We start from the raw sequence: 27,562 nt of genomic DNA, 5'->3' as shown, positions 1-27,562 counted from the left end.
ACCATGATCTGAGATGTAATTCACTGATTGTTTTCACCCCGGCAGTGTCAGATTTGGGCAATCTATTGCTGAAGTGTTACTAAAGCTGCTCTTTAGGAAGACAAGGTGCCAAGCAGCAAGGATTGGCAGGTGCTCCTCACCATGTCCAAGAGCAAGAGCTCAGAGTCAGTCAAGGTGGTGGTCCGTTGCCGTCCTATGAACGAGAAAGAGCGGGCCGCCAAGTATGAGAGTGTGGTGTCTGTTGATGTCAAACTGGGCCAAATTATTGTGAGAAACCCAAGGGAGTCCTCGGGCAACGAACTACCCAAAATCTTTACATTTGATGCTGTTTATGGTTGGAACTCCAAACAGCTAGAAATGTATGATGAAACCTTCAGGCCCCTGGTTGAGTCTGTTCTCCTGGGATTTAATGGGACCATCTTTGCTTATGGCCAGACGGGTACAGGAAAGACTTACACTATGGAAGGGGTGAGAAATGATCCGGAGAAGAGAGGGGTGATCCCAAACTCCTTTGAGCACATCTTCACACACATTTCACGTTCACAGAACCAACAGTACCTTGTCAGAGCGTCATACTTAGAAATCTACCAGGAGGAGATCAGAGACTTGCTCTCAAAAGATCAGTCACGTCGTCTCGAGCTCAGGGAGAGGCCCGACACAGGTGTGTATGTTAAAGATCTTTCATCATTTGTTACCAAGAGTGTTCGAGAGATCGAGCATGTCATGAATGTGGGAAACCAGAATCGATCAGTTGGAGCCACTAATATGAATGAGCACAGCTCACGCTCTCACGCCATTTTTGTCATCACGGTGGAGTGCAGTGAGTTGGGTGTGGATGGAGAGAACCACATAAGAGTTGGCAAACTCAACCTGGTGGATTTAGCTGGCAGTGAAAGGCAAACCAAGACTGGAGCTCAGGGGGAGAGGCTTAAAGAAGCCACAAAGATAAATCTATCCCTTTCTGCTCTTGGTAATGTCATATCAGCTCTGGTGGATGGCAGGAGCAGCCACATCCCTTACCGAGACTCAAAGCTGACACGTTTGCTGCAGGACTCCCTAGGGGGCAATGCCCGCACTGTCATGGTTGCCAACATTGGCCCAGCATCCTACAATGTGGAGGAGACCTTAACAACTCTGCGCTATTCAAACAGGGCAAAAAATATCAAGAACAAACCACGTATCAATGAAGATCCCAAAGATGCCCTGCTCAGGGAGTTTCAGGAGGAGATTGCCAGGCTGAAGGCGCAGCTGCAGAAACGCTCGGGAAAGAAAAAGAGAAGGCTGAGGAGGAGAGCAGGGGAAGGGAGTGATGATGAGGGTCTGGAAAGTGGCGAGACAGAGGACGATGAGGAAGATGGAGACGACAAGGGGGACTACTGGAGAGAACAGCAGGAGAAGTTGGAAAAGGAGAGAAAGGCAATCCTGGAGGATCACAGCCTGGTAGCTGAGGAGAAAGCCCGGCTTCTTAAAGAGAAAGAGAGGAAAATGGAAGACTTCCGGAAGGAGAGGGAGGCCGGAGAGAAGCTTGCAGCCAAAGTTAAGGTAAGCAGATTTTTAAGTTACAAGAGTTTCAAGAAGTTTGTCATTTTGTATGGTGTTACCCAGGCTGAAATGAAACACTCATCAGCTGGTGAAATAGTCAATAAAATGTTTTTAAAAAGGCAGTAATAAATTGTAACAATAAACAGGGATAAAAAACATAAAATCTAAATACTAAAACAAACTCAAGTCTAAATAGTCACACTAATTCAGGTAGCAGCAGCAGTCCTTTCACAGAAGGGGGTAATTAAATTAAGTCGTGTGTGTATTTGAGCTGTATATTGTATGCGTGTGTGCATGCATGTGTAGATAGGGGTTATCAAAGTCTGCTTGTGGATCTTACAGTATAGCTGTGTGAATAGCGGAATGGATGGGGATGGGGCACAGTTCATTTGTCAGTCTCGCGGCTTGTGCAAAGAACCCTTCCAGCATCTTGGTGGTTCTGCAGCTGATGCTCCTCTATCTCTTGCCAGACAGCAGGAGGGAGAACAGGCTATGAGAGGGGTGGTGGGAGTCTCTGATGATGGAGATAGCTAAGTGTATGCAGCTCTGTTTGTAGATTTCTTCCAGAGACGAGAGAGGGGCACCAACAATCCTCCTGGCAGTCTATTGAGTTGTTGCTTCTCATTGGACTTGCAGCTGCCAAACCAAGATGTAAAACTTTGTGTCAGGATGTTTTTAATGGTGCCTCTGCAAATAGTTGTGAGGTGAAGTGTGGAGATTCCTGCTTTTCTGAGTCTCCTGAGGGAGTGGAGGCGCTTTTGTGCTTATTTTTTTTTTTTTTCTTTTCAATTTAAACTGCTGTGGTATTAACTCTAGGTGCGCACCCAGAAACTTAACACTGCTGGCTCTCTCCACAGCAGCACCATCTATAGTGAGGTCTGTGAACTCTGCCAGACTTCCTGAAATCAATTACCATCTCTTTTGTTTTATACACATTGATGGTGGGATTATGAGATCTACACCACACTTCAAGCTGCTCCATGTCCATTATATAAGTGGACTCATCACTCATGTCAGTGATTCAATTCAATTTCAATTCAATTCAATTTTATTTATATAGCGCCAAATCACAACAAAAGTCGCCTCAAGGCGCTTCATAGATACAGAGAAAAGCCCAACAATCATATGACCCCCTATGAGCAAGCACTTTGGCGACAGTGGGAAGGAAAAACTCCCTTTTAACAGGAAGAAATCTCCGGCAGAACCAGGCTCAGGGAGGGGCGGGGCCATCTGCTGCGACCGGTTGGGGTGAGAGAAGGAAGACAGGATAAAGACATGCTGTGGAAGAGAGACAGAGATTAATAACAGATATGATTCAATACAGAGAGGTCTATTAACACATAGTGAGTGAGAAAGGTGACTGGAAAGGAAAAACTCAATGCATCATGGGAATCCCCCGGCAGCCTACATCTATTGCAGCATAACTAAGGGAGGATTCAGGGTCACCTGGTCCAGCCCTAACTATATGCTTTAGCAAAAAGGAAAGTTTTAAGCCTAATCTTAAAAGTAGAGATAGTGTCTGTCTCCTGAATCCAAACTGGAAGCTGGTTCCACAGAAGAGGGGCCTGAAAACTGAAGGCTCTCCCTCCCATTCTACTTTTAAATACTCTAGGAACAACAAGTAGGCCTGCAGAGCGAGAGCGAAGTGCTCTAATAGGGTGATATGGTACTACAAGGTCATTAAGATAAGATGGGGCCTGATTATTTAAGACCTTGTATGTGAGGAGCAGGATTTTGAATTCAATTCTGGATTTAACAGGAAGCCAATGAAGGGAAGCCAAAACAGGAGAAATCTGCTCTCTCTTTCTAGTCCCTGTCAGTACTCTTGCTGCAGCATTTTGGATTAACTGAAGGCTTTTCAGTGAGTTTTTTGGACATCCTGATAATAATAGTGATGAGGCCAACCACTGTTGAGTCATCTGCAAACTTCACAATTTGGTTAGTGTCATGTGTGAGCAGACTGAACAACAGCGGGCTCAGGACACCCCCCTGAGGAGAGCCTGTACTCAGTAAGATAGTCTTTGATGTGTGGCTGCCCACCTTGACTGTCTGTTGCCGCTTTGTCAGGAAGCTGAAAACCCAGTTGGAGGTTGCAGGGTTCACGCCTAATAGAATCAGCTTTTCCACCAACTGCTGTGGAATGATTGTGTTAAAAGCTGAGACAAAGTCAATGAAAATGACTCTGGCATAGGTGTTCTTCCTTTTAGAACTAGCAGTGGCTCCGTCGTGTAGTGGTTCACACATTCACTTAAGAAACAAAAGATCCCTGGATGTAGACGCAAAGAAGGGTATCCAGTGTGTTTAAAAATAACACAAATCTGTCAAATCAAACATGAGCACCTATGTGCTGTGGGGAACTTCTACTTATCTGTTGAAGCAATTTTGAACAAAAGGAAGCGTTTAAGCTCAAAATTATTTAAATTACACTCACAAAAGTTACCATAGCTTCTTTGAGGGTGTACTGGTCTTGTGCTTGGAGTCATTTTCTTTTATCCCTTGTGTGACTTAAAGAGATCTTTTCCTAATTTTTATTTGCATCCAGGCGATGGAGAGTAAGCTCCTAGTAGGGGGGAAGAACATTGTGGATCACACCAATGAGCAGCAAAGAATGCTGGAGCAAAAGAGGCAGGAGATTGCTGAACAGGTATAGTAAAGGGGTTGGCGCCAAGTACAAGGGTAATACTTTCTATATTACCAAAACATTACTCTGCTAGCAGTTTTCTATCCCATGTACTTATGATTCCAAATTCATCAAATTCCTTGTTAGGCATTTCAGACTTCTTCAGCAGACTAGGTACTGATTTTTGAAAGTGAACATTTTTGTCCATTTAGTACCAGACGAAAACATCTTTCAGCCAGTAAATTGTCTTTGACCTCAGAGACAGAACCCATTAAAAGTTGTGAACACATGCAAGTTTGTTTATGTGTGTCCAGAAACGGCGAGAGCGAGAGATGCAGCAGCAAATGGAAAGTCGTGATGAAGAGACACTGGAGCTTAAGGAGACCTACACTTCTCTGCAACAGGAAGTTGACATTAAAACCAAGAAGCTGAAAAAGGTGAGGATGGTTGTCACATTTGCCCAAGGCATTATCAACAAATTCGGTTCACATGGGTATGGAAGAATTCTGAATTGATTCCCAAATGTCAAAATAGTTTTTGTTTTCATGTTGACACAAAAGAAAAAGAGGAACTGAGTTCTGAGAGTACATTTTTTTTAGAGGCTATGATTTTACAATATCAGCCCCTGACATTTAAAATGAATATAGAAATAGAAATTAATGAAAGTGAAAACAAGTGAAAAGTGTTTTGCTTTGTTACCAAAGATTAATGATGGCATTGCAGAGTATAGAGTCGTTAATAAACCAGACTGGCTGGAAACAAACTCTGCACTTTATGTAGAATGAGGTAAACCTGCAGTGTAAACATGGTATCTATCATTTCAAAAGCCATTACCCTAATCTCCAGCTGATGGCCGTCTATCTCTGAGCCTCGTTTTCCCCAGAGTTCTCTTCCTGTTAAAAGGGCTTCTTCCTCCCCCTCATTATTACCAGGTCTCAGTAACCTTATAGAATTTATTTTTTTTTATTACAATATAAGCACATTGAGGTGATTGTGAGCTGACTCAATTGAACTGAACATTTACAATGCTGTCAAAGTATTTGCCCCCTTCCTGAGTTAGATTTTTTTTGCATATTTGTCTTACTTAAATGATGTAATCATTTAAAAACCTTTCATATTTACTTGGGCTATCTTTGTCTAGTATTATTATTTGTTTAATATGAAAATAATTGTGCTGAATGTGCAAAAAAACAACTAACTATATCAACATGTATATGGATTTGGATGGTAAAAAAATGTTGAATTTCATAACCTTCATTTAACAAAAAATAAGAAATAAATAAATAAAATGATCAGAATCTAATATTGAGATTGACAAAGATGGCATACCTTGTCATCATAATGACACTGTTGAAGGTACAGTGTTTTTGGTTTGTCGGGTAATAAAGTTTCTTGCAAGTAAGTAGGTCAACTGCTATTTTAAGTCTGGGTATTGTCTGTGGTGTTCTATTTGGGTTGTTCATTATTCCTCATGACAATCAGGCATTTAAACAAAAAAATTTAAGGCTGAATGCTCTAACAGTCTTTTTCTGGTCACTCTAGTTTTCTCTTTCTCTCTCCTCTAGCTGTTTTCCAAGCTGCAGTCAGTGAAGGCAGAAATCCAAGATCTCCAAGAGGCACACATCAACGAGCGCCAGGAGATGGAGCAGATTCAAAACGAACTCACCAGGGACCTCAAACTCAAGTATGAAGTCTGCATATCAATGTTGGCCTGACACAAATCTCTGATCAAGACTGTGTGTCATGTGATCGAGGAGGAACCGTAAAAAGATTGCTAGCGAATTAGTGGAGCTTTTTGTGCTTTAAGACTTTTTCTCACTGTAGTGCATGGAAATGAAATATTTAATGAGGAACAGATACATTACATTCAAATGCTTTCAACCATTAGGCTTCCTGTTTTAATAACATGTCTGAGTTTTCTTTGTCTCTCTCTATCTCCCTGTCTGTCTATTAAATGTTCATGTGTTTCTTTCAGGCATCTGATTATTGAAAACTTCATTCCTCTAGAGGAGAAAAACAAAATAGTCAACAGGGCTTTCTTCGATGAGGAGCCTGAGGAATGGAAGATGAAGCCCATCACACGTATTGAGGAGTAAGTCTGGGAATATTCAGAGTGGGTCTTTCCATCTCAAATCATAACATTTTTAGAATGTTTTCGCTTGACTAGCTTATATTTACCTTTCTTTGTATAGGTTCACAAATAGTGCTTTTCCTCTACTACCTACTCGACTCTGTTTTGGTTGTCCATTACAATCGAGTACCACCCAATGTACGTGGGGTCGTTATAAACACCACAACAAAGGATCACATTGAGTCGGTGATATACTTGCTGCTCGGTCGGGAACAACGCTGTTGTTTTTTGTGTAGCCATTTTCCTCATTGCAGGGATTCATAAGTAGAAGTTTTGATTCTTGTGAAGGAGACTTATCAAATGACATCACTGACTAGCCAATCGGTGGCATGCAGTCTTGACATCATGTTTTCTGATCACTTTAGATCGCTTGGAATTCCGGCCAAGTAGGTACTAAAAAAAGTACCTGGTACCAGGTACTGCCACCTAATGGAAAACCCTAAAAACCGAGCCGACCTGACCCTAATAGGTTCTACTGGAAAAGAGCTAAAACAGACAAGTGTTGGAGAACCAGCTGTGGAACCTGTGCGTTATTAGGAAAGGGAAACTAAAAGTCCCTTCAATAGATGCTGTTTGGCATGCAATTCTAGCAAACGGTGCATACAGTTGCTCATTATAGTGCTGCAGAGTGGCAGAGCTGGCAACTGATTTATTGTAAAACACCAAAGCAAGAAGCAAATTTCCCATGCTGCTTTGTAATACTCCTTTTCTCTCCCTCTTTTTTTCTCTCTCTCAGTGACCATCAGATGATGAGCAGGCCTCGGTCTGCAGTCAGCTACTGGAGGCCCCTCAGTCACCATGCTCGTGTGGCCATGATGTTGAAGCCTGACATGAGATACAAAGTAAGCTTTTCTCCCTCTCCTTTACAGTGTTGTTATTATTATAGTTAAGTTATCACTGCATATAAAACTGTATTTTCCCTCAGCTGTAGAAAGCTGTTGGGGACAACAAAGGTTGTGCAGGGGAGCGCAACGCGTTGAAATTCACCTCACTCTCATACAGGGCTCTAGAGTGCGACCAATTTGGTCGCATATGCAACCTAATTTCTCAATGGTGCGACTAAAAAAACTCGTAGGTCGCACCAGTGCGACCAGCCATACAAAAAGTCTCTGCAACTCTGAAAGTCTCCGTGTGGTCAACAACAGACACACATTATGCCTATATCGAGGTCTAAACCAATCAGAGATAGTCAGGGGCGAGACCTCTCTGATTGTCCATGGTCCAGATAGTCCTGTAGTCCTAAGCGTGTGTACGTTTGAAAGTGCAGGCGGATAGAGGTGAGTCGCTTGAATGAAGCGATATCGATTCATTAAATCCTGAATCGACTTTTAAATATAAATGAAAACTGACAGCTCAATGATTCTGATGCTCCGGGTCTGCGCTTTGTGTTTACGTCTTTTTTGCGCTAGATTCTGATGCTGCAAGTTTTGTCTTTCTCCAACCAAAACTCATTGAACCAGCATCAAAAGAAGATCAAAACTACACTTCACATTTGATAAACATCTTCATGAATTCTCTTACTTTTGCTGCTTTGCTTCAACCACAATAAAAATCACACTTTCTGCACAGCTCTTTCTCTCGCTCTCTCCATGTACTTCAAGAACAGTTTCTCGTCTCAAATCTGCATTAATTTGCTTGCTTATTATTCACCAGTCTACCGTTGTTTACAGCGCTGTCGGCCACTGTTTTTTTTTTTTTTTTTTTTGTTTTTTTCCCCCAAAAATGACGTCTGACAAGAAAGCCTCATTTCTGCTGTTCAATAGCGAAGAAATTTAAACTTTCAATAGCTCCCATTTCATCTAATGAGGACTGTGACAGTTTTCTTTCTTTTCTTCTTGCAAAGATTAATAACATAAGAATGAACTTTTCTCATTCAGCACCTGGGCCCTGTTTCAGAAAGCCGGTTTTAGTGCAAATTCTGAGTAAGTATACCCTGAGTTAACGAAAACTCTGGGTTTTCAGTTTCACAAAGCGAGTTTAGATTAATCCTGAGTGAGTTACTATGACGACACACTCCGTGAAGCTAACCTGCCCCCTAGCAGGTTTACTTCAACTAACCCTGACTTTCTCCGCCTCTTTGTCGGAAACCTGACTGTACGAAGTGTCAGACATGGCGTGCCCCTTCCTTGAAGAGCCAGTAGATGTTGAAGCCCAAATTCTCCGCAGAGCTCTCCGCCGGGAGAGAGTGATTAGAGCGCGTTTGGACATTTTATCATTTCCTGATGATTTTCTGTGTGAACGTTACCGTTTTTCAGCACAATCTATAATTTATTTGAATAACATCCTCGGGCCTAATATTGCTCATGTGACACATCGCGGACATTCTCTCAGTTCTGTACATATTATTTGTATTGCACTTCGTTTTTTTGCAAACGGGAGCTTTCTGTATAATATTGGTGACGCTGAGCACGTTTCCAAGGCTACCGTCTGTCGGGCAGTCAGGAATGTTACAGTTGCACTGAAACGTCTCCTGTACTCGTTTGTGGTGTTCCCCGGTCATAGACCCACAAGATTTATCAAAGAGGGATTCCACAAAATTGCAGGTATCAGGATGAACAAAGCTTAATTCATGATGTGGTGATACTTGAACTACTACTTAAATTTTACATTTATTTTCAGGGTTCCCAGGCGTGATTGGCTGTATAGATGGCACTCACATTCCAATCATTGCTCCTTCAGTAAATGAAGGAGACTATGTGAACAGGAAGTCTTTCCACAGCATTAATGTACAGGTACATAGTTCCCTGTAGCATTTCAAACTAACAAATTATTTCATTATAGTAATGGATGCTAATTTGTGTTCTCTGCACTGTGAAGATCATATGTGATGCTGCCAACATTATCACAAATGTGGAAGCCAAGTGGCCAGGCTCTGTTCATGACTCACAAATTTTTCGTGAATGTACACTGAGCACAAAATTTGGACATGGTGAGTTGAAAATACTTTAAAATATATAAAGACCAATTGCTACAGGGACATTTGAACTGAAGTGTATCCTTCTGTCTTAGGAGAGTTCACTGGCTACTTGCTTGGTGATAGGGGGTATCCATGTTTACCCTATTTGCTTACCCCTTACCCTGACCCTGACCCGGGCCCACAGCAGCGATATAATCTGGCTCATTGCAGGACAAGAGCCAGAGTTGAAATGACTATCGGAATGCTTAAGGCCCAGTTCCAGTGCCTTCAAAGACTCAGGGTCACCCCAGAAAGGGCATGTGACATTATTGTGGCATGTGTGATTCTTCACAACATTGCCACAATTAGAGGAGAACACTGTCCTTCTGAACCAAACATCAGCAGTGATCCAAACCATGAACATCCTGACCCTCCCACGGACATACAAGATGGAAGAGCAGTCAGAGACACCATATGTCACAATCATTTCCTTTGACCCATCACCTCAACATGTTGAAAGAAGAATAAACAGATTTTTTGTTCGACTGGCTTTATTGGTCGCCTGTATTTCCTGTACACAAAGTATTAATAAGTATATTATTATGTTGTTCAAACACTGAAATAATTCGTCCATCTCTGACCACTTCACCCACCCTTAACTGATGTTCCAGCAGTAAAATCTCAATCTTGGTCTTTTGGATCTGCTGCTTGAAGTGTTCCATTTCCAAGTCGCTTTTTTTTATTTTCTTGATCAAATAGGTCTTGTACAGCTGCTTTACAGGGAGCTATTGAAACACAGAAAATAGCATTGACATTCATAGTACATGCCTACTTAGGTTGGTTGTAAATCATTGCTGAACATCTTACTGAGGAAAGGTTTGTTGGAGAAGTGGCTGGACCCTCTTCCTCTTCATTTCCATCATCACTCTGCTAGAGACATAGAAAGTCCATGGTTTTATTATAGTACCACATTTTATTCAATTGTTATATTTTCCATTGTAAGATGTAAACCTCATGAAGTGTCTCTGTTGCTTCCTCCTCTGTAACAGCTGTCAATGTTTCTTCATTATTTTCCTGTAGTAAAGAAATTAACAACATTGCTGTTCTACTGTAAACTCATATAATCTGTGGAGTATTAAGAGTACTCACAACTGCATGTTGGTCTGGCTCAACAGGAGGCTGCACCAGATGCAGTACACCATCACCATCAACTGATAGAATGAGGTTTATACAGGTCACTTATAACTTACAAGGGACCAAATGGCAATTAACAAACATATACCAATCACCTTACACTTCATTGTCATTATGCTCTCAAAGACAACAAAGACTGAGGGAAGGCAAAATCAGTAGGAAAATAACTTCACTACAAAATAATTCATTATGGTAAAGAGTTTATCAAATGAATGAGTAGCACTGCAAAGGTGACTGTGAAGAAAGGATGTATTATTTTGAATTTACCTCTTATGTAGGCACTTGTGTCTTGCGGGGTTATTGACTCAGAGGATGTCCCCGCAGAGATGCCTTCAGCCACAGGGCGCCCACTGTTTTGGCTGAGGGCCAACTGCTCAGCCTCTGTGAGTGGTGGTGGTGGAGGACCCCCACCTGTTTTTCGGGCCTCCGCTTTTTTTCTGTTGGCTATAACGGGTCACATTTGAGCATACAGAGTAAGCAAATATGTACTTGTAATGTGCTCAGATAATTTCAATAAGTGCTTACAGAAAGAAAATTAATGTAGCCTCTAACTGCAATTGGTTTACATAGGACAAACAGACCAAGCACTATGGCTCATAATACAATTACACCTTACCTGTTTGGACTATATTTTTATATTTCATTTTTACTTGCTGCCAGGAACGTTTGGGGCCTGTTGGGTTGCACCTGCGCTCACATCACATCACAAAATGAAATGTATAAAAGAAAAAATAAAATATAATATAATAAAAATAACGTGTTAAATGGGTGGAAATCCCTAGATCAATGTTTAAATTAACACTCACGCATTGACTCTGTCGGCTATGTTTTGCCATGCATGCTCCCTTTCTTTGGCAGCTGAGGCTGTGTTACTTTTTTTCCGCAAAATTTGCATGTTATCGGCATTTGCTGGCATCAGAATTTCGGCCTCAAGCGCTGTAAAATACATTGACCGCGCCTTCTTTCCCTCCGTCTCCATGGTGACTCGCTTAATCTGTGCTCCACTAATCAGGGCTTTACGTATCCTCGTGCACGCGCTTAATTTGGGGTTAAAGCAACTCTGCGTTGATTGAACTAATTGTTATCAGCCTTTCTGAAACCGAATATTCCGAGTTGGACAGTTCGGGGTTACTCAACCCTGAGTATCATTTTTAACTCTGAGTTTTCTAAACCCGCTTTCTGAAACAGACCCCTGTTATGTCTATCTCCACCTCATCACGCCCTGTCATTTTGGATACTTTCACAAACATAACATTTGCGATAAGTTTCAGTCCGGCTTTTGCAGAGCTCACTCCACAGAAACAGCCCTTCTTAGGGTCTCAAGTGACTTTTGATGAATAATGATGCAGGAAAATGCTCGGTCCTACTTATGTTGGACCTAACATCGGCTTTTGACACTGTTGACCACCACATCCTCCTTGAAAGGCTTAAACATTGGGTTGGTGTATCGGGTACTGCCTTAGGGTGGTTCTCCTCATATCTACATAACCGATCTTTTTCTGTGGTGGTCTCCGATTTTAGGTCATCCTCTACCTCCCTTACTTGTGGTGTCCCTCAGGGTTTGGTTTTGGGGCCTTTATTGTTCTTAATATATCTTCTCCCCCTCCAGCATATAATGGGCTCTTTTGAGGACATTTCTTATCACTGTTATGCTGATGATATTCAGTTGTACATTTCTTTTAAGCCCCCAGGATTTATCTAAGCTTCAGCTTTTAAATGACTGATTCCATCAAGCGTCGGATGGCTGTAAATTTCCTCCAACTCAACGAGGGGAAAACTGAAGTCCTCATATGTGCTCCGGACAGATTTGTATCCCAGATAGTGAAAGCCCTTGGTCCTCTTTACCACCTCTTTCTGTGTATGTTAAATCCTCTATCAGGAATTTAGGTGTCACTTTTGACTAGACTCTCACATTGGATCGGCATGTGAAATCTCTGGTTCGGTCTTGTTTTTATCATTTAAGAAATGTGGCTAAGTTAAGCCCCATTTTTATCTCGCCCTGAACTGGAGATAGATATACATTGTTTATGTGTCTAAGCAAAGGTTCTCTGGATCGTCTGCAAGTTGTGCAAAACGCTGCAGCTAGGCTGTTGACAAAATCCTCCAAGTATTCACATGTGACACCATTGCTATTTCAGCTACACTGGCTGCCTGTTGAATTTAGAGTACATTTTAAGATCCTGGTGTTGACATTTAGAGCCTTGCATGGACTGGCACCATCCTACATCTCCGACCCTATGTCCCTAGCAGGTCCCTGAGGTCATCTGATCAGGGCTTACTTGCTATAAAACAGACTAAGATGAGAACAAAGGGTAACAGAGCTTTTGCCACTGTGGCCCCAAGACTGTGGAACTCTCTCCCTCATACATTAAGAACTGTGGACTTTGTAGTTTTTTAAAAAAACAACAACTCAAAACTCACCTTTTTAAAACTGTTTTTGGTTAAATTTCTGCCTGTTTTATATTGTCTGTTTTACCCTTTTATCATTTGTTATCTTATGTGCAGAACTTTGTGATTCTGTCTAGAAAGGTGCTATATAAATAAAATTGTATTTATTTATTTAAAAAGCCAGGCCAGGAAAATCTCCTTCATGTTTTTCTGAGTTTTATCCTCAATTACTTTGACACAAAAGCATCTGCTGGGATTCTTACACCTCTGATGAAGTCTCACAGGTGTCAGTGCTGATTAATGATCCGCATTAAAATATTTCTGATTATCTGGGTCAAAATTGAATCGAATCAAATCAGGACCTTACGAATCGGAATTGAATCAAATATAGAAATCAGTGATGATACCCAGCCCTAGTGAATAGCCTAGCCCCAACAGAAGTAGATGTAGCTGTGGGTAATGAGAAAAGATGAAAAGAACGATTGATAACTTTTTTTGTTAAGTTAACGTAAAGTTAAAGTGAACATGTAAAACATGGGGGTTAAGTGATGAGGTTGAAAAATTTGGGTGCATCTAACTTTTGTGCTGGTACTACTAAAGAAAAAAAGTGCATCAGTGCAACTGTGGCAAAAAGTTAGTCTAGGATTTACAAATTGATACCATAGGTGCATCAAACGAGCTTGAATCAAACGTCCAATTTTCTGAAGATCTTGTGAATGTGATAACTCGAATGCTGCAGTGTAGGATTTTCAAAGCCATAGATGCGTCTATTAAAAATCTTGGACAACTTCAAATCTTAGAGACCTTGACCCCAAGGTCAGAGTTAGCCTTCTAAAGATCTTATGAATACCAAAACCTATGAAAAAGTTGGTGCAGAAGACTAGGAGGCTGAGACGTAGCAATGGCAGTTGTCAGTATTTGAAAGATTAACGTTACTGCTGCACAGGTTTAAGATTGAGCTCACTGCAAATACTTTACTGGTTATTAAACATAATGCATTATATAACATATTTTTTTCCACACAGGTGCTCTAGTAGTTTCCAATTCACAGTAGGCCCGAGGCATGGTGGTTCCTGGGTTGTTCTTAAACAGCTGGTCTTCTTCAAGATCTTGGCAAACTTATATTTGCATACAGGAGTTTGAACTGATGATCTGCAGCTGTTTATAAAAGTCTCTAAGAGACCTTTCCAACTTGTGTAAATCTTCTGACCACATTTGTACATAACTGAATTTTCCCAGATGAATGTGATTCTGTGTCATTGTTCTAGGCTGAGAACATCATAATGCTGGATATGGACATTCCTGCACGGACCTCTAAAGAGTACCAGGAGCCAGTTATCGCCCCAAAGCTGGCGGCAGCTCTGGAGGATGCTCTTCGGGATGAGGATGAGATCGAGGTAGATGCCTCAAGCTTTCACAGCAGCTTGGGACAAATGCTGCCTGCTGGTGCTAGCGGCAGCCTCAAGAAGCCAAAGTCAGGGTAAGCAACAGTACCACAAGTTATATTCACCTTGGAGTGCCGCATCCTGTTGTCAGGCTGATGGAATTGGTTAAGAAAATAGTGCTTTTTTTTTGTTTGTTTGTTTGTTTAATATTTTACACCCACCATGTTGCAACAGCTTTACATTGAGAAAGAATCTCTTCCTCTTTGTTTCATTTCTGTCCAGAATTGTACAACACAAAAGGAAGGAGACAGCAGATTGTAAATTTGCATTCAGAGTAAATGATTTACCTTGTTAAAGACAAAAATTAAAGACTCTGCAAATCTTTGATATGTGACAGATGAACCCTCTAAACAGCATAGAAAACCTTTTGGTGTCACACCATCAGTGAGTTTAACCCTATGCCAATCATTTCTCTCCTTTAGACGACCAAGAACAGGCAAGAAGTCGAGTACCCCGACCTCTTCATACAGCCCCTCCAGCCCAGGATCCCCTCTTTATCCCCAATCCCGTGGCCTGGCGCCGAAGTGATGGTTCCTACTGCTACTGTCAGTGCCTGCCAACCTGTTTTGCACCTGTCCACATTGGGAATGACCTTTAGAGGATGGGTATAAAAAAAGATTAATGCTGCTTTCTAGTTTTTAACTACACCACTGTTAACTGATCTCTTGAATACAACAAAACAATAGCAGCTGTGCATGACATTATACTGCACTGCTTTTACAGTTCCCTAGATATTGATGAATGTCAGTAATTTCGTGCGTGTGTGTGTGTCCGCATACACACAGACGCATCACAATGTTAGCGTACAAAAAGAGTAAAGGTGGGCTTAACCTTCCCTTGCACTACTTCATATCTTCCTAGATGTGTGTTAGGTGTCCTTCATGTTACTGTAAGTGTGGACGTGTGTGTGGTAGTGGGGGGAGGGGGCTGAGAGCTCTGTTGAACCTGGCACTAACATAGTTGTGTGTGTGAATGTGGTGTTGTACATCTGGCTGCATGTCTGTGCATCTTTGAATCACTGTCTGAATAGGTTTGTTTGTTTTCTGTTTTTATCCACGACTTTAATTGTGTTGCTTTAGAGGAGCTTTAAGATTGCGTGTGGCTGCATGTGCTGGCTTCAGTCTTAAAGGAATAGTTGCACATTTTGGCAAATACACTTACAAAAGAGAAGCGATAAGAATTTTTACCACCTTTACGCTGAAGTGTGAAGCAGAAAGTGATCGGCTTTAGACATAGCTGGTGAAACTGCCATTTGAATTTCAAAAATTCTCATACTAAATTTCTAATAGGCAGCATGTCAGCTCAGCTGAAAAGGCAAAACTATGCAAATGCAGACATAGAATCTAGTTAATAAATTATAATAAACTAAATAATAAACAATAAACTGCAAAGCAGTTAGTCTGTTACAATTACCAAATAAAATGTTGGTGTTTACATTTAATTGTTTTTGGTAAATCCAGTCAACCTAATGGATGTTACTCTGTACAACCTGAATATCGGTGTCAAATCTAGCTCAGCACAACACAAAAGCAATAAGAACAAGTAAATTATTAGTCAAGTTGAATTCTCAAGCCAAAAAGAGCTTTTAAGTAGGATCTCACCAAAATGTTTTTCTCTTCTGAAACCAAAGGCATGCACATAGCGAAGCCTGTTTGCATGTGAAAATGCGACCAGTGTCAAAAGAGGAAATGGTTGTAGCTTTTGCTTTGATTACTTCCCTTAAACTGTGCTGACTGGGTAACAAATCCAATAACATCACTTTTAAAGTTATTAAATAGTTACATTTCCCTTGTAATGCAGTGCCACAGTACCTTTGCCATACTGTGGCTAACTTTATGTCGTGATGATTCACAAGCTAGTTGGTAGCTTTCCATGAACAATCTGCATCCCTCAGCTGTAAAGCTGCATGTGCTGTAGACAGTACTGAAAGGTTTACTAATAGCAGTCAGAGCTCAAACTATGTGATGTCACTCTTTCTAAATGAGCACAAACACATTTAAAATGAAATATTTATTGGAAAAAATACACACGACATATTATGATTGAGTACCTTAGAACTGTTTTTGTTCTTCAGCTGAGCCAAGCTAAGCTTCTTAGTGTGAAATCTGTACGCTACATAAACCACAAGCAGAAACTAATACATAAGCAAACTTTCTCAAATGGTGGACTATTTCTTTAAGTCTGTATGATTGCAAGTGTGCAGGCCAGGAGGTAAAGCATGCTCCAGATCTGGACTCAGTCACGAGTTGCTGTAATCAGTAGATGCTGTTCTTCCTGAGACACACAAGGGAGGTGGGGAACATGGGGGGAGAGCCCGACACATGTACCCTCTGTGGACAGTTTCTAGGTTGCATAACATAGCAGTTGGCCACCAGGCCAGAGATCAGCTTGAACTACAGCCTGAGTCACGTCAAAAGTACTGTCCTGGAATGTGCCTCAGATTTGTCAGGGTTCCATGGTGCCTTAATCTGCATCCTCAGTCTCTGCTCCTCCCAGTCATTGTCGGCTGATCTACAAATTCATTCCAGGCTCAGAGAATTGTTAAGAGCGTGAAGTTCAGTCGGGGGCATCCTGGGTCTTTTGGATAAGCACCACTGCAAAGTTTGGCAGATGAAGGGTCAACATATTCTCCTTGTGATTTTTATTTTTATCTACCTTGGTATTGGTGTGAGTGTAAAAGAACATTAAACCCCCACAGACACACCATTCAACATTTGCCTCCAGGTGGACAATATGCAGTTTTAACCTTCATGGTTCAGCCTGCCTCTCTGCTGCTCTCTGTTCCCCATACTCTTAACCGTGAAGGGGTGCGCTCTCTGCTCGCTGCTACCATGCAGGGTTTTCCAACCCACTGTGTCATTTCAGCAAGCGTGGGTCAAGTGGCAAATTAAATCTTTTTAAAATACTTGTGATGTGTGCCGTTTGTGAGTTGAAGACTTGTAAACCATCAGGGCTATGTCTCTAACAATCCCTGTGAGGTCTAGGTAGCCCTAACTCTACCTCTGTGCAATAAAGGTATGTAACTTTTGTCTTTTTGAAAATTGTTCTCCTAAGTCCTGGCAATCGGGGAGAAAACGAGAAAAAAATTGTAACTAACGTGTATTTACATTTATCCCAAAACCTCTTCCCCCCCCCCCCCCCCCCCCCCCCCCTCTTTTCAAACCACCGACTTAAAGTTGGGGTCCGACCTCACAGGGTACCTCAAGGATCTCTCTGCTGTTTGACCCATGCCTGCGTATCTATTTAGATACTGTAATGAATATAACTTGTTTAAAGGCAATCCTTAGTCACTTTTAGATCTGTAAGAAACACACATTAGTTTCCATATTGAAAAAGTCTAACTTATTACGATCCTATGTTTTTATATACAGATGTAGATATAATTTTTTATTCATTCGTTTTCTTGAAAATAGATTGTTATTTTATTTTTGGAGCTCTGTAATTTAATGTTGAAATGTTGTTGTTGTTGTTTTTCTTCAATATATATATATATATATATATTAGTGTCTTTGTATTCGGCAAGGTACAGGCTTGTTTTCCCCACTTAGTTGATGAGTTTTCCACATGGATGTTGAAAGCATGGGTCATGTTGTTGATGTGGGCCTGTGCAGAGAGAGTCATGGTTCAGTATTGGCACATTAGCTGTAAGTTGTACTTCACAAACATAAATATTAAAATAAGAGCTAACATTGAAATGCTGTATACGCATGACTTTAGCACGCTTGAGTAACATGTTTTGGTTGTTCATCGGTCATAAAAATTTAGTGAACAAAATGTGAATGTATAATTTAATTGAAAAATCTTGTATCACTTAGCTACATCACTGGATCCAAACTCTCAGACTGTTTGCGATCAATTTTTACATGCTGTCATTGTAGCCATATGACGATTCTGCTGGTGCGCTTATGTATCTGACTTGGCTATGTCTTCTACTTGTTTAGTGTCTTTACATTAATAAAGAAAAATTAATGGGAGTACTGTGGTGTGTCTTTGAGGGTATTTAAGAAGGTGTGATGTTACACATTAGGACCTACCCTTCCCTCTACTTTTCCTTATTTTCTTTCATTCACATATACACGCACGCTAAGTAGATGCAAATTAAACATGGTTAATCAGTAGAAGGGTTAAAAAGGCAAAGCTAAAACTTGTTTTAGACCAGGAAAAGCAGAAGGACTGTGGCCTCTCACAAAGGTCCAGTGCAACTATACTATATAGACAACAGTACAAGGCCTATGCATTACTCCAGCCATGGAAAATTGTGTCATGAGGCTAACAGTTTTTATGTTAATGTTAATTACAGAGGAGGCATGGAACTGCAATTTTTGAGTTAGACCATTGCTGACTTTTCCACGCTATAAGCCTCAGAACACAGTGATTCTGCTCTGTAACTTTACGTGGACTGTGATTGCTGCATGTGTCCACTTTGGAATAATACAGCTGATGTCAAGCAGGGGAAGAAATTTCACTTGTGACTTGCAGCAATAGTGGCATCGTATTACCTGAAATTCAGTGAGCTCTTAGAAAAAAACCCTCTTTCAGTTGTTTGTAAAGGCAGACTGCATGGATAGGTGCTTAGGTTTCTAATTCTGTAGCAAAGGGACTGAAAAGTCCTAAATTAAAAGCTGTGACCTGTTTTCCTCAGATTGTAAAACAGGGTTTTTTGGACCTGCTCTGGTGGAATCCCCCAATAAATTAGCATGTCACCTTTAAATTATATATTATATAAATTCATATATTTGCAAACCTGTTATCTCTGGGATTATTGTCATATTTCACATTTATTCTCTAAGAAGAAAAAAAAGAGCTCAATACTCACCTGACAAAACCACAAGAAACTGTCAACTTTTGTATAATGAACTTTATTATCTGCAGGTCAATATTACAGCTCAACTCAGAAAAACAAGCAAGTCAGTCTCACCAAAATGTGATCTTTAGGAAAAGGAGAAAAAAGAAAGTGTGTGATCGTATACATTCAGCAGAGGAGCACAACAGCACAGCAGAATGGTATTTGTATTGAATAAAGGAATGGTGCACATACAGTACTCGAAAGTAGATCAAGCAGTAGAAAAAAAAAATCACAGTGAAGCGTGACGTTACACTCGGAACTATTTTCTCTGATTCCCGTTATTGTGGTCACATCCATGATTTATCCGATACACTGTATTACTAATGCAGAGTGCCTTCTGCATTGCCTTGTGCTTCAAAATCGATTCTTCGAATGCAAACAACCTTCAAATGGAAAAAAAAAAATCTAAGGCTTTAGATAATTTTTACGTACCAAACAGTGGAAGTGGTGTAGTTTTAGAAATGTATTTTTCTTGTGATGAGTGACTTGCTGTTGATCTGCTGGTCCCACTCCAGATTTGAGTCCATGCAACTAAAGTTTGGCACAGAAGAAGGTGTAAAGTACAAAGGAATAATGCCCATCAAACTAGAGTCCACAGTGGGAAAAATGGTAATTAGTTTCTTCTATTTTAAAGTACCTGTTTAAAGTTGCTTTTTCTTATGATTCACAAAACAAAAAGTACAACAGTTTCATACATACACACCACTTCAAGTCTCAAAAAATGATTTCATTCAAAAAAAAACCCTAAATATTACAAGGAACATGACGCACACACCCAGTCATCACAATAATTACTTGTGTGTTTTTATCATGCTGGGTTTTTTTTAATGTAAAATGGAATATTAGTATATTTTATGGTCATTCTCTTTTGGTTAATGGGATGCAGAGAAAAACAGTGAGACTGCCCTTTGGATGCACATGTGAGGCTTAAAGTCAGCTTCATCTCCATGGAGACGAAGACAAATTCACATGATGAAACGTATGCATAGGAAAGAAAGAAAGAAGAAAAAAAAAATAAAGGAAAACTCAGCCCAGTAGATCGTCAACTAGGCTCTTAAAACACAGGGAAAAGATGACCGAGCGTCAGCCTTAAAAATAAGATCATTTAAAGGGTAATTCTGGTTTTATTTAAATTTGCTGTGCTCCCCTGGTTATTGTAGTTCTGTGGGTTCCTCAAACCAGCAACCTCTCAGGCTGAAAAATTAAGCGAGGGCTCAAACTTTGATTTGACTGAAAGTTGTGAAATGTTCAGCTCACCAATTAGCATGTATTAGCAGAAGACTAGAACCAGTTTCCTTGTTTAAAAAAAAAAAAAAGACAAGTACAATTTGATTTCCAGCCTGACATATTATCAGTGTTGTGTTTTTATTCTAGAAGCAGGTGTAAAAAAGCTAGTAGCTGACCAGCATCCTCTGCAGCAGCCTACTCTCTCTACACTGGGATTAACAGCAAGTGAAATGGCTCTTAGAGCATCTCTGTTAGTGTCGAGACACAAACAGAAACAAATAAACCACAATTATCCTTTAAGGGCTTAAATTACATCATGGACTGGGGGCTAAAGGCACAGCTCCCATTTTATTTAGAAATCTGTGGAAGAAACCTGCCACGCTATCTTGCGGTTGTCTGCTATAGCTACAACATCACCAAAGAAAATCTATTTAGTTCTCATACCCTTTAATCTGCATCTTCTTTAGTAAAATGACATCATCCCAGTGAGACGATAACAGCTGCTCGTGGACAAACGGGCTTCCACTCCATCATTCTGTACTCTCCAGCTGTAATCAGTTCCAGGCTGTGGCTAAACCGATCCCTCTGCTACAGTCTTTGATCTTGGGTTGTCTTGTTTAGCCTGTGACTGTATCTTCTCTGAGTGCCACTAAGATGCCCCTGTACAAGCTATGTACTCAGGCAACAGTGGACTGTTAAACTGCTGTTTCTAATATTAGAGCTGCAGAGCTAATTCATAAATGGTTTATTTCATACCAATTTCTGTCTTTTTGCACCCCAAAGGAGGTCTAAAGTTTACAAATGGAAAACCCTCCCTCCCCCTCCCCTGGGCGTACGGAGCTGACTTTTCACAGCACCAGAAAATGACTCGAGTAAAGAGCAGCGGGAAAAAGAGGGGGCAGAAACAGGATGGATGATGGAGACTATGAGGGCAGGTAAAAGAGAGAAACAGACCCGTGGCGGAGCTTGGGGTCAGTAAGGTGTATCGTCCTGCCTGTACAGGAGGTGGTGGGATTGGAACAGAGGCTTTAGCCCCTGCAAGATTCCAGCTCTGGACTCTGACTCGGGACCTGGCTGCAGCTCATTTCTCTCTGTAGTACAGCAGGTACATCTTCAGAGGCTCGGGTAGCGGCAGGCCCAGGATCCTTTCTCTCAGGACATTCACAGCGGGCTGGGGTCGGAGCAGCTCGCCTGTCTCCTTCTCTTCTTCCTCTTCCTGCTCCTCCTCTTCATCCTCCTCCTCCACCGTCTCCTCCTCCTCCACCACAACTGCCCTGCCTCCAGATCCCCTCCCCACCCTCCTGCCCCCTCTCATCTGCTGCCTCACTTCCCTCTCTCCTGCCTCCTCCTCTTCCTCCGCTCCTCGTGCCCCCTGGTTGTTGTTGTTGTCCAAGGAAGCAGGACCAATCCCACTGCTGGCTACGACCTGGCGGGTGGCCAGGACGAGGGCGTTGCAGTGCCGCCGGTGGACCCTCCTGCGTTTGAAGCGAGGCCCATACTTATGAAGCCCTGCCACCGCCAGGCCCCGGCCAACGCTGAACGAGGAGCCTCGGCCACGGGAGTGGCTGTCTCCTCCATCCGTGGTCACTCTGAGGGTGTGGCGGATGCAGATTCGGGCCAGTTCCTGTAACGATCGCACCTCAAACTTGGCTGAAATGTTGAGAATGGCAAGTCAACATCGGGGAAATGAAAATGGCGAGAAATGAAAGAAGGACAAATGACACTCACGTAGTGGAACAGTCTTGGGTTTGCTGTTGGTGCTGTGTTTGGGCAGCACCAGAGGGGCGAAGGACACAGAGATGATCTTTTTGGTCTCCCAGCTGTTCAGTCCCGTTCGAGTGATCTTGGTCAACTGCATAAAACAGAAGGGCAGTCCTTTAATACGTTTGTGTGTATAAATGATTTTTTTTTCATCTGATTGAATTCAGTAACATGAAGAGTTCATACTATCAGTTTGTGTGCCAAAAACTGCAGTTCCTGTAATCACCACTGTAGTTCCAAAAGCGAGGGTGACATTACTACATGCAGATATTTATTTATAGAGATTATCTCTTGAATATTTCCAGTTACACTTATATTTTAAAAAGTAACATAAAATACCATGGAGACTCAGACAGACCACAAACCTTTTCCTCAAGAGGCATCACCAGGATGCCCCCCACCTTGAGCAGGTTCTTCATATAATCCTCATGCTCTTTCTGCACGCCGGCCCCGCAGTACACCCTGTCATACTGACGGCTCTCTGGAGGGATCTCCAAGCAGTTTCCCACCACGAAGGAAGGCTCACAGAACTCAAATCTGAAGTGAGAGAGCAGCAATGCACAACAAGCCATGGAGGAGATAAAAAAAAAAAAATGCTGCTGACAAGTCAAGAGACCTACTTGTCAAAACTGTCGCTGGTTTTAATGAAGGAGTCGAGCTTCTGGTAGGCATAATCTATCACATCTGCGTGTAACTCTATGCCGTGATTCACTCCAAAGGGACCTGTAACAGTCAGCACAGCAGTGTCTAATCAACCTTATGAATATTTAATTCAATTCAATTTTATTTATATATCTCTAAATCACAACAACAGGTGTCTCGAGGTGCTTTATATTGTAGGTTAAAGACCCTACAATAACATAGAGAACCCCAATAATTAGATGATCTCCTAGACTCTCTGGTGGCCTTCAAAAGTGTTCAGTTTGCAGCAAATCACAAAGCCATCCTTCCTGATTGCAGTGTACCACAGCTGGAAAAGCTTCATCATTTTCCTGCATGTACTAAAGGAGCTCAGCTTTCCTGGGAAATAGAGCTTGCTCATCCCCTTTTGTACACATCATTTGTGTTGGTGTTCAAGCTGTTGACGTGGCTGTGCTGCTACTTGTACTCCTCCACCACATCCACATCCTGTCCCAGGATAGACACACGTACACACCTATGCCTGCATTTGTCCTTTTTCTTCTGAAGTTGACCACCGGTTCTTTGATCTTACTCACATTCAGAAGCAGACCACTCCACAAAATCACTATCAGTAAAACATCCAACCACTGAAGGAATATCAGAGTATCTTCAGTGTTAACATCTTCAGTGTACTGGATTCATTTTGTCCTTTTGAAGTGAAGTGAAAGAAGTGAAATTTTTATTTCGGTCAACAACAACAACAACACAGATTATCATTTTACATAAAAAAAATGGTAAATAAAATGGTAAATGGCCTGCATTTGTATAGCGCTTTACTCAGTCCCTAAGGACCCCAAAGCGCTTTACACTACATTCAGTCATTCACACACACATTCACACACTGGTTCTGCCAAAGGTGTCTTTGTATTAAAAATGTTGTAGGGTCTTTATCTTATAATATGAAAAGCCTTGAAACAACCATTGTTATTATTAACTGTTTTTGTGAACATGCAGATATTTTGACATCTAAGAAAACACCATTATCCATCTCTACTGTGAATAAAGAATTTCACAGACAGCACAGGAAAATGATGCTTCTTTTTACATCAAAAACATTGCTGAGTAAAGTAATCCAGTGACAGCTGTCATTGTTTGGGTACGCTAAAAGCATTAACTGCTAATAGCTAATTTGGTGTACTTTAAATAATAACCAAAGAATATATGCTGAAAAAGTAAGGAGCTGCATACCCAGAATGAGGCCAACCATGGTGCTGAGGTAGCCTGTCCCACTGCCAAGGTTGAGAAAGGAGAGTCCAGGGTGGAGATCCAAAGCCTCCATCACTTCCGAGTAAATACACGGAGCAGATAGGTGGATGTTTCCGTGCCGCCATGCCAGATCCTAAATGCAATAACAGCATATAGTACATTTACCAGCTTAGACCCCTGTGGGCTGATTCCACACACTTTCGCTGTGCTGACCTTATATGCGTTATCCCGGTATTCATCCAGGTAATAGTCTGCACGGTCGATAGCTCGGAAAGCTCGCTCCACCAGGTCTGAGCGAATGTAGTAAGCCTCCTTAAGGTTGTCAATCAAGTCATCGTTGTCCTCACCGGCACTCACAGCTCCACCCATCCTGACTGAAGACCAGATGACAAAAGCATAAGGCACGGTTTCACTTTGAGACACAGTTCCAGTAGCTGTTCATGCTGTTGTTGTTGTTTGTTTGTTTGTTTTAAGTCTTTCAGTGTTTTTTTAAGTTCATTCATTAAAGGAGGACTTCTAGGCTGGTGCCCTCTCACACCAGAAGTTTACACACTTTAAAGGTTTCCAAATGACACTGTCTTTGTTCTTTTAGTGTCAATTTCACAACCCTGATGCTTGTGGGGGGAAAAAAATCTGAAACAAATAAAAGGCATTAGGACAGGATTCGACAGTGAAAGGATAGGCTGTTTTCCTTAAAACATTAAATATCTTAGAGTTTTGTTCTGGTTTGTGTGCAAAACAAACTGTCAAAAACAACAAGAAATAAGAAAATATGCCAGTGGGTTCCAAAACTAATCTGTAACAGACACATAAAGTTAAACAGGTTAGCAGACTATCTTAAACTAAAAAAAAACCTGAAGTTAAACTGAAGCTGAACAACATATCTGATTAAATTATTAAGCAAATGAAGTACTGCTCCTTGCCCTGCACATTTCAACAGTATTCTGGCAGCTTTAAACTTACTTTCAGAACCATTTACTTTTATTTACATGTAGACAAACGCCATCAAGCTTTGGCTCAACAAAGAGGCAGAATACATTGTATTATATTTGATCTTTTTTCTAGGTAAAGCTAGCTTCATTGATTCATTTTCTTAACCTCAAACGGATGAAGTGAATAGAAGGTGATTATCAACCTGTATGGCTGAAAGTGAGCAAACACAGAAGTGCCAAAATGTCCAGGTCTTCTAATGTCCTCTTAAGGTTAACTTTAAAAGTCAATCAATATCCACAGACTCACATGTTAAAATAGTCACTTTGATACATAGTCTATGTTTTTTCTTAAGGATTGTTACACTGGCAGCCATGGCCTCTAGCTGTCTACTAAGACTCACCTCTGTTGATTCAGGCCACTGAACTGGACCTTTTCATCTTGCTACTGCTGTTTCCTTTTGGAGCATTTTAATGGAATTATATTACAAATAATATGACTTGTTGTAAGGAGCAGACAGAGTGGAATTCTACCAAATTACTAGTCTTGTCAGCACTAATTAGCACGTGAACAGTACCCTTACAGCCATCAATGCACACTGCTAATCAAGCTTATTAGCATTAGTTGCTATTGCTCTACCTTCTCATCTCAGTGTCCATCAAAAAGCTAACACACACTAATTTTGAGGCTTTAAAATAAACCACTATGCCTACTTCCTTCTTTTATATACAGGTACTGACAAAGACACATCCAAGGGCCCCTGAGAAACCAGCTAGCTGTGTATCTTACATATTTTGAGTCTCAATTTTTGGACATTTTGATCTTTTTCTTCCCTGATGTCTATGTCTTTCTTATTTCATGTTTCTGTCTTTTATTTTGACTTATGTTTTGATTATTTGGACTTTAATCATTCTACTTTTCTGCCATATTGGTCAGACTTTACAAAACTTCTTTCATTTTGCTTCATATTGAGGGCTGCCCCTCTCTCAGTCTATTTCTGCTGTTAAAAGGGAGTTTTTCCTTCTTAGTATTACCAAGTGCTTGCTCATAGAGGGTTGTGTGATTCTCAGGGCTTTCTCTGTATTTTGTAGATTATTTACCTTACAATTTAAAGGACCTTGAGGCAATTGCTTTTGTGATTTGGTGCTATATAAATTTTTAAAAAGAACTGGATTATTGCATTGCAGAAGAGTAGTATTCAAATTTTTCCTTTGTTCTCACTTCAACAGGATGCATCTGGATCAACTCCTGAATAAATTTAATGGCACACAGTATCTTATTGATATCTTATTCCAGTGTTTATTTTTTTCTAATTTTTCTGTGTAACCCTTATACTGTCCACTGCTGTAACAAAACAAATTTCCCACACGTGGGACTAATAAAGGTTATCTTATCTTATCTTAGTAGTGAACGTTTCCCAGGGAGACTTTCAGCACCAATTACATGATCAAACTGCAGTAAGAGGGTTAGGTGTGGCTTTTAGCAGCAGAATGTGACTAGGATGTGACCAACTCTATTAAAAACACCACAGAGCAGTGCCAAAAGGACAGAGATCACTGCAGGGCGCACTGTCTGCCAAATGTTGGACACCCTTGTGAGGCTATAAAAGAAGAAAGGGCTGAGTGCATTTAAATAACAGAGGATGTACTGTCTTCATTTAAAAAAAAGTGTCAGGTGGTGAAGCCCTAAAGGAACAAGAATTCTTGGCGGGAGAAGAACAAGGTTTTTGCCTCGTTATTTTTTTTTTTTTTATTTTATCTTTTGGCATACAATGGGAATCTATGCCCCCGTGAGTATGATCACCCGCCTTGTTCTTCTTCTTTTTTGATTTGCTTTGTTTTGTTTTGGGCTGTGGACACAAATGGCCGCAGCAGGGCGCTGCCGGTCATTTTCGTAATTTAGTATCTAAGTGTAAGTGGTTTAGTAGGCTAGTAGGGTACACGCTTCATGCCAAACAGTGCCAACTGAACATGGCTATTTATTTCCTGATTTAGTGATCAGCTAACACGCCCTTTCCTTTCTAAAAACGCTTTTCACGTCGAGTCTAAAGTCCGGCTCCGGCCAGGACCTCCAACTCCAGCAGGTCTCATACCCGTCTGCACGCTGCTGTGCTGCGGTGCCATTTGCGCCACTCAGGTGATCCAGTTTCGAAATAAATAAATAAATGGAGGTTGAGCCAATAATCACCCAGCCTAAAGGATAACAACAGCACAATGCATTCGTAACAAACCTCCATGCAACGACAAGGTCAACACAAGCAGAAACACAACTGCATTCTTATCTTCGGTGGAAGATCAGGAAAATCGAGAGAAGAAGGAGCCCAGCGAGCTGCTGCTGGTCTGCAGGCACACAGCGCGCCTCCACACACAACACGGACCAGCTGAAGCGTGTACCTCTTATTAACGCCGCCTGATATTCTTTGTCTCTGCGCTTTTCCTTGTGCTCAGCCTTTTGTTGGTGGGGGATCCAGTCAGAAACACATCACTGCTGGATGTAAACATTCGGCCAGCTGACGCTCTGACGTCAGACGCAACACACGCAGAGTAACGGCCAGAGGGGGATGGCCTACTTTCAGCAGTGTGGGCTGTGGCAGTGGAACAGGCCAGACGCGGGTGGAAACCGACGGAGAGCGCAAATGTGAGCGGCAGCGAGAGGAAAACAGCTTCATCCAACTGAGTCTCGATGCTGCTCAGTG

General features: G+C 41.4%; 4 protein-coding genes across 6 annotated transcripts in view; 2 read left to right on the top strand and 2 right to left on the bottom strand.

Moving 5' to 3' along the window:
* LOC146494843 (carnitine O-acetyltransferase-like) overlaps positions 1-175 on the top strand; it is a 20,239-nt gene extending 20,064 nt beyond the window's left edge. The window contains exon 14 of the mRNA XM_085144870.1: positions 46-175. Within this exon, the coding sequence (XP_085000996.1) occupies positions 46-72 (27 nt within the window). The 3' untranslated portion in view covers positions 73-175. The remainder of the gene's footprint in view (positions 1-45) is intronic.
* On the top strand, positions 142-18,190 carry kif3b (kinesin family member 3B). Its single transcript, XM_085144867.1, has 8 exons — positions 142-1,542; positions 4,085-4,186; positions 4,477-4,599; positions 5,728-5,846; positions 6,138-6,254; positions 7,030-7,135; positions 14,040-14,251; positions 14,639-18,190. The coding sequence occupies exons 1-8, from the start codon at positions 142-144 to the stop codon at positions 14,742-14,744; spliced, it is 2,286 nt and encodes a 761-aa protein (XP_085000993.1). The 3' UTR covers positions 14,745-18,190.
* On the bottom strand, positions 9,741-10,837 carry LOC146494842 (uncharacterized; the record flags this gene model as incomplete). The annotated part of the gene is made up of 5 exons (XM_085145892.1): positions 9,741-9,974; positions 10,057-10,116; positions 10,201-10,263; positions 10,339-10,400; positions 10,651-10,837. Coding segments are annotated over 5 exons (606 nt in total), but the record flags the coding sequence as incomplete, so codon positions are not given.
* Positions 17,362-27,562, bottom strand: pcmtd2b (protein-L-isoaspartate (D-aspartate) O-methyltransferase domain containing 2b). 3 transcript variants are annotated; one of them, XM_085144877.1, is made up of 7 exons: positions 27,261-27,562; positions 24,151-24,311; positions 23,920-24,070; positions 22,671-22,773; positions 22,416-22,587; positions 22,018-22,141; positions 17,362-21,939 (listed from the first exon to the last, which is right to left on the bottom strand). In XM_085144877.1, the coding sequence occupies exons 2-7, from the start codon at positions 24,304-24,306 to the stop codon at positions 21,371-21,373; spliced, it is 1,275 nt and encodes a 424-aa protein (XP_085001003.1). In that variant the 5' UTR covers positions 24,307-24,311; positions 27,261-27,562; the 3' UTR covers positions 17,362-21,370. The 3 variants fall into 3 exon arrangements, with proteins under 3 accessions (XP_085001003.1, XP_085001004.1, XP_085001005.1); XM_085144878.1 differs by lacking the exon at positions 27,261-27,562 and adding an exon at positions 27,098-27,254; XM_085144879.1 differs by lacking the exon at positions 27,261-27,562 and adding an exon at positions 25,271-27,091.

The sequence above is a fragment of the Neolamprologus multifasciatus genome, chromosome 20, assembly GCF_963576455.1.
Source record: "Neolamprologus multifasciatus chromosome 20, fNeoMul1.2, whole genome shotgun sequence".
NCBI classification, from domain to species: domain Eukaryota; kingdom Metazoa; phylum Chordata; class Actinopteri; order Cichliformes; family Cichlidae; genus Neolamprologus; species Neolamprologus multifasciatus.
Note: the sequence above shows the minus strand (reverse complement) of the source record. Positions and strands in the feature narration are given on the sequence as shown.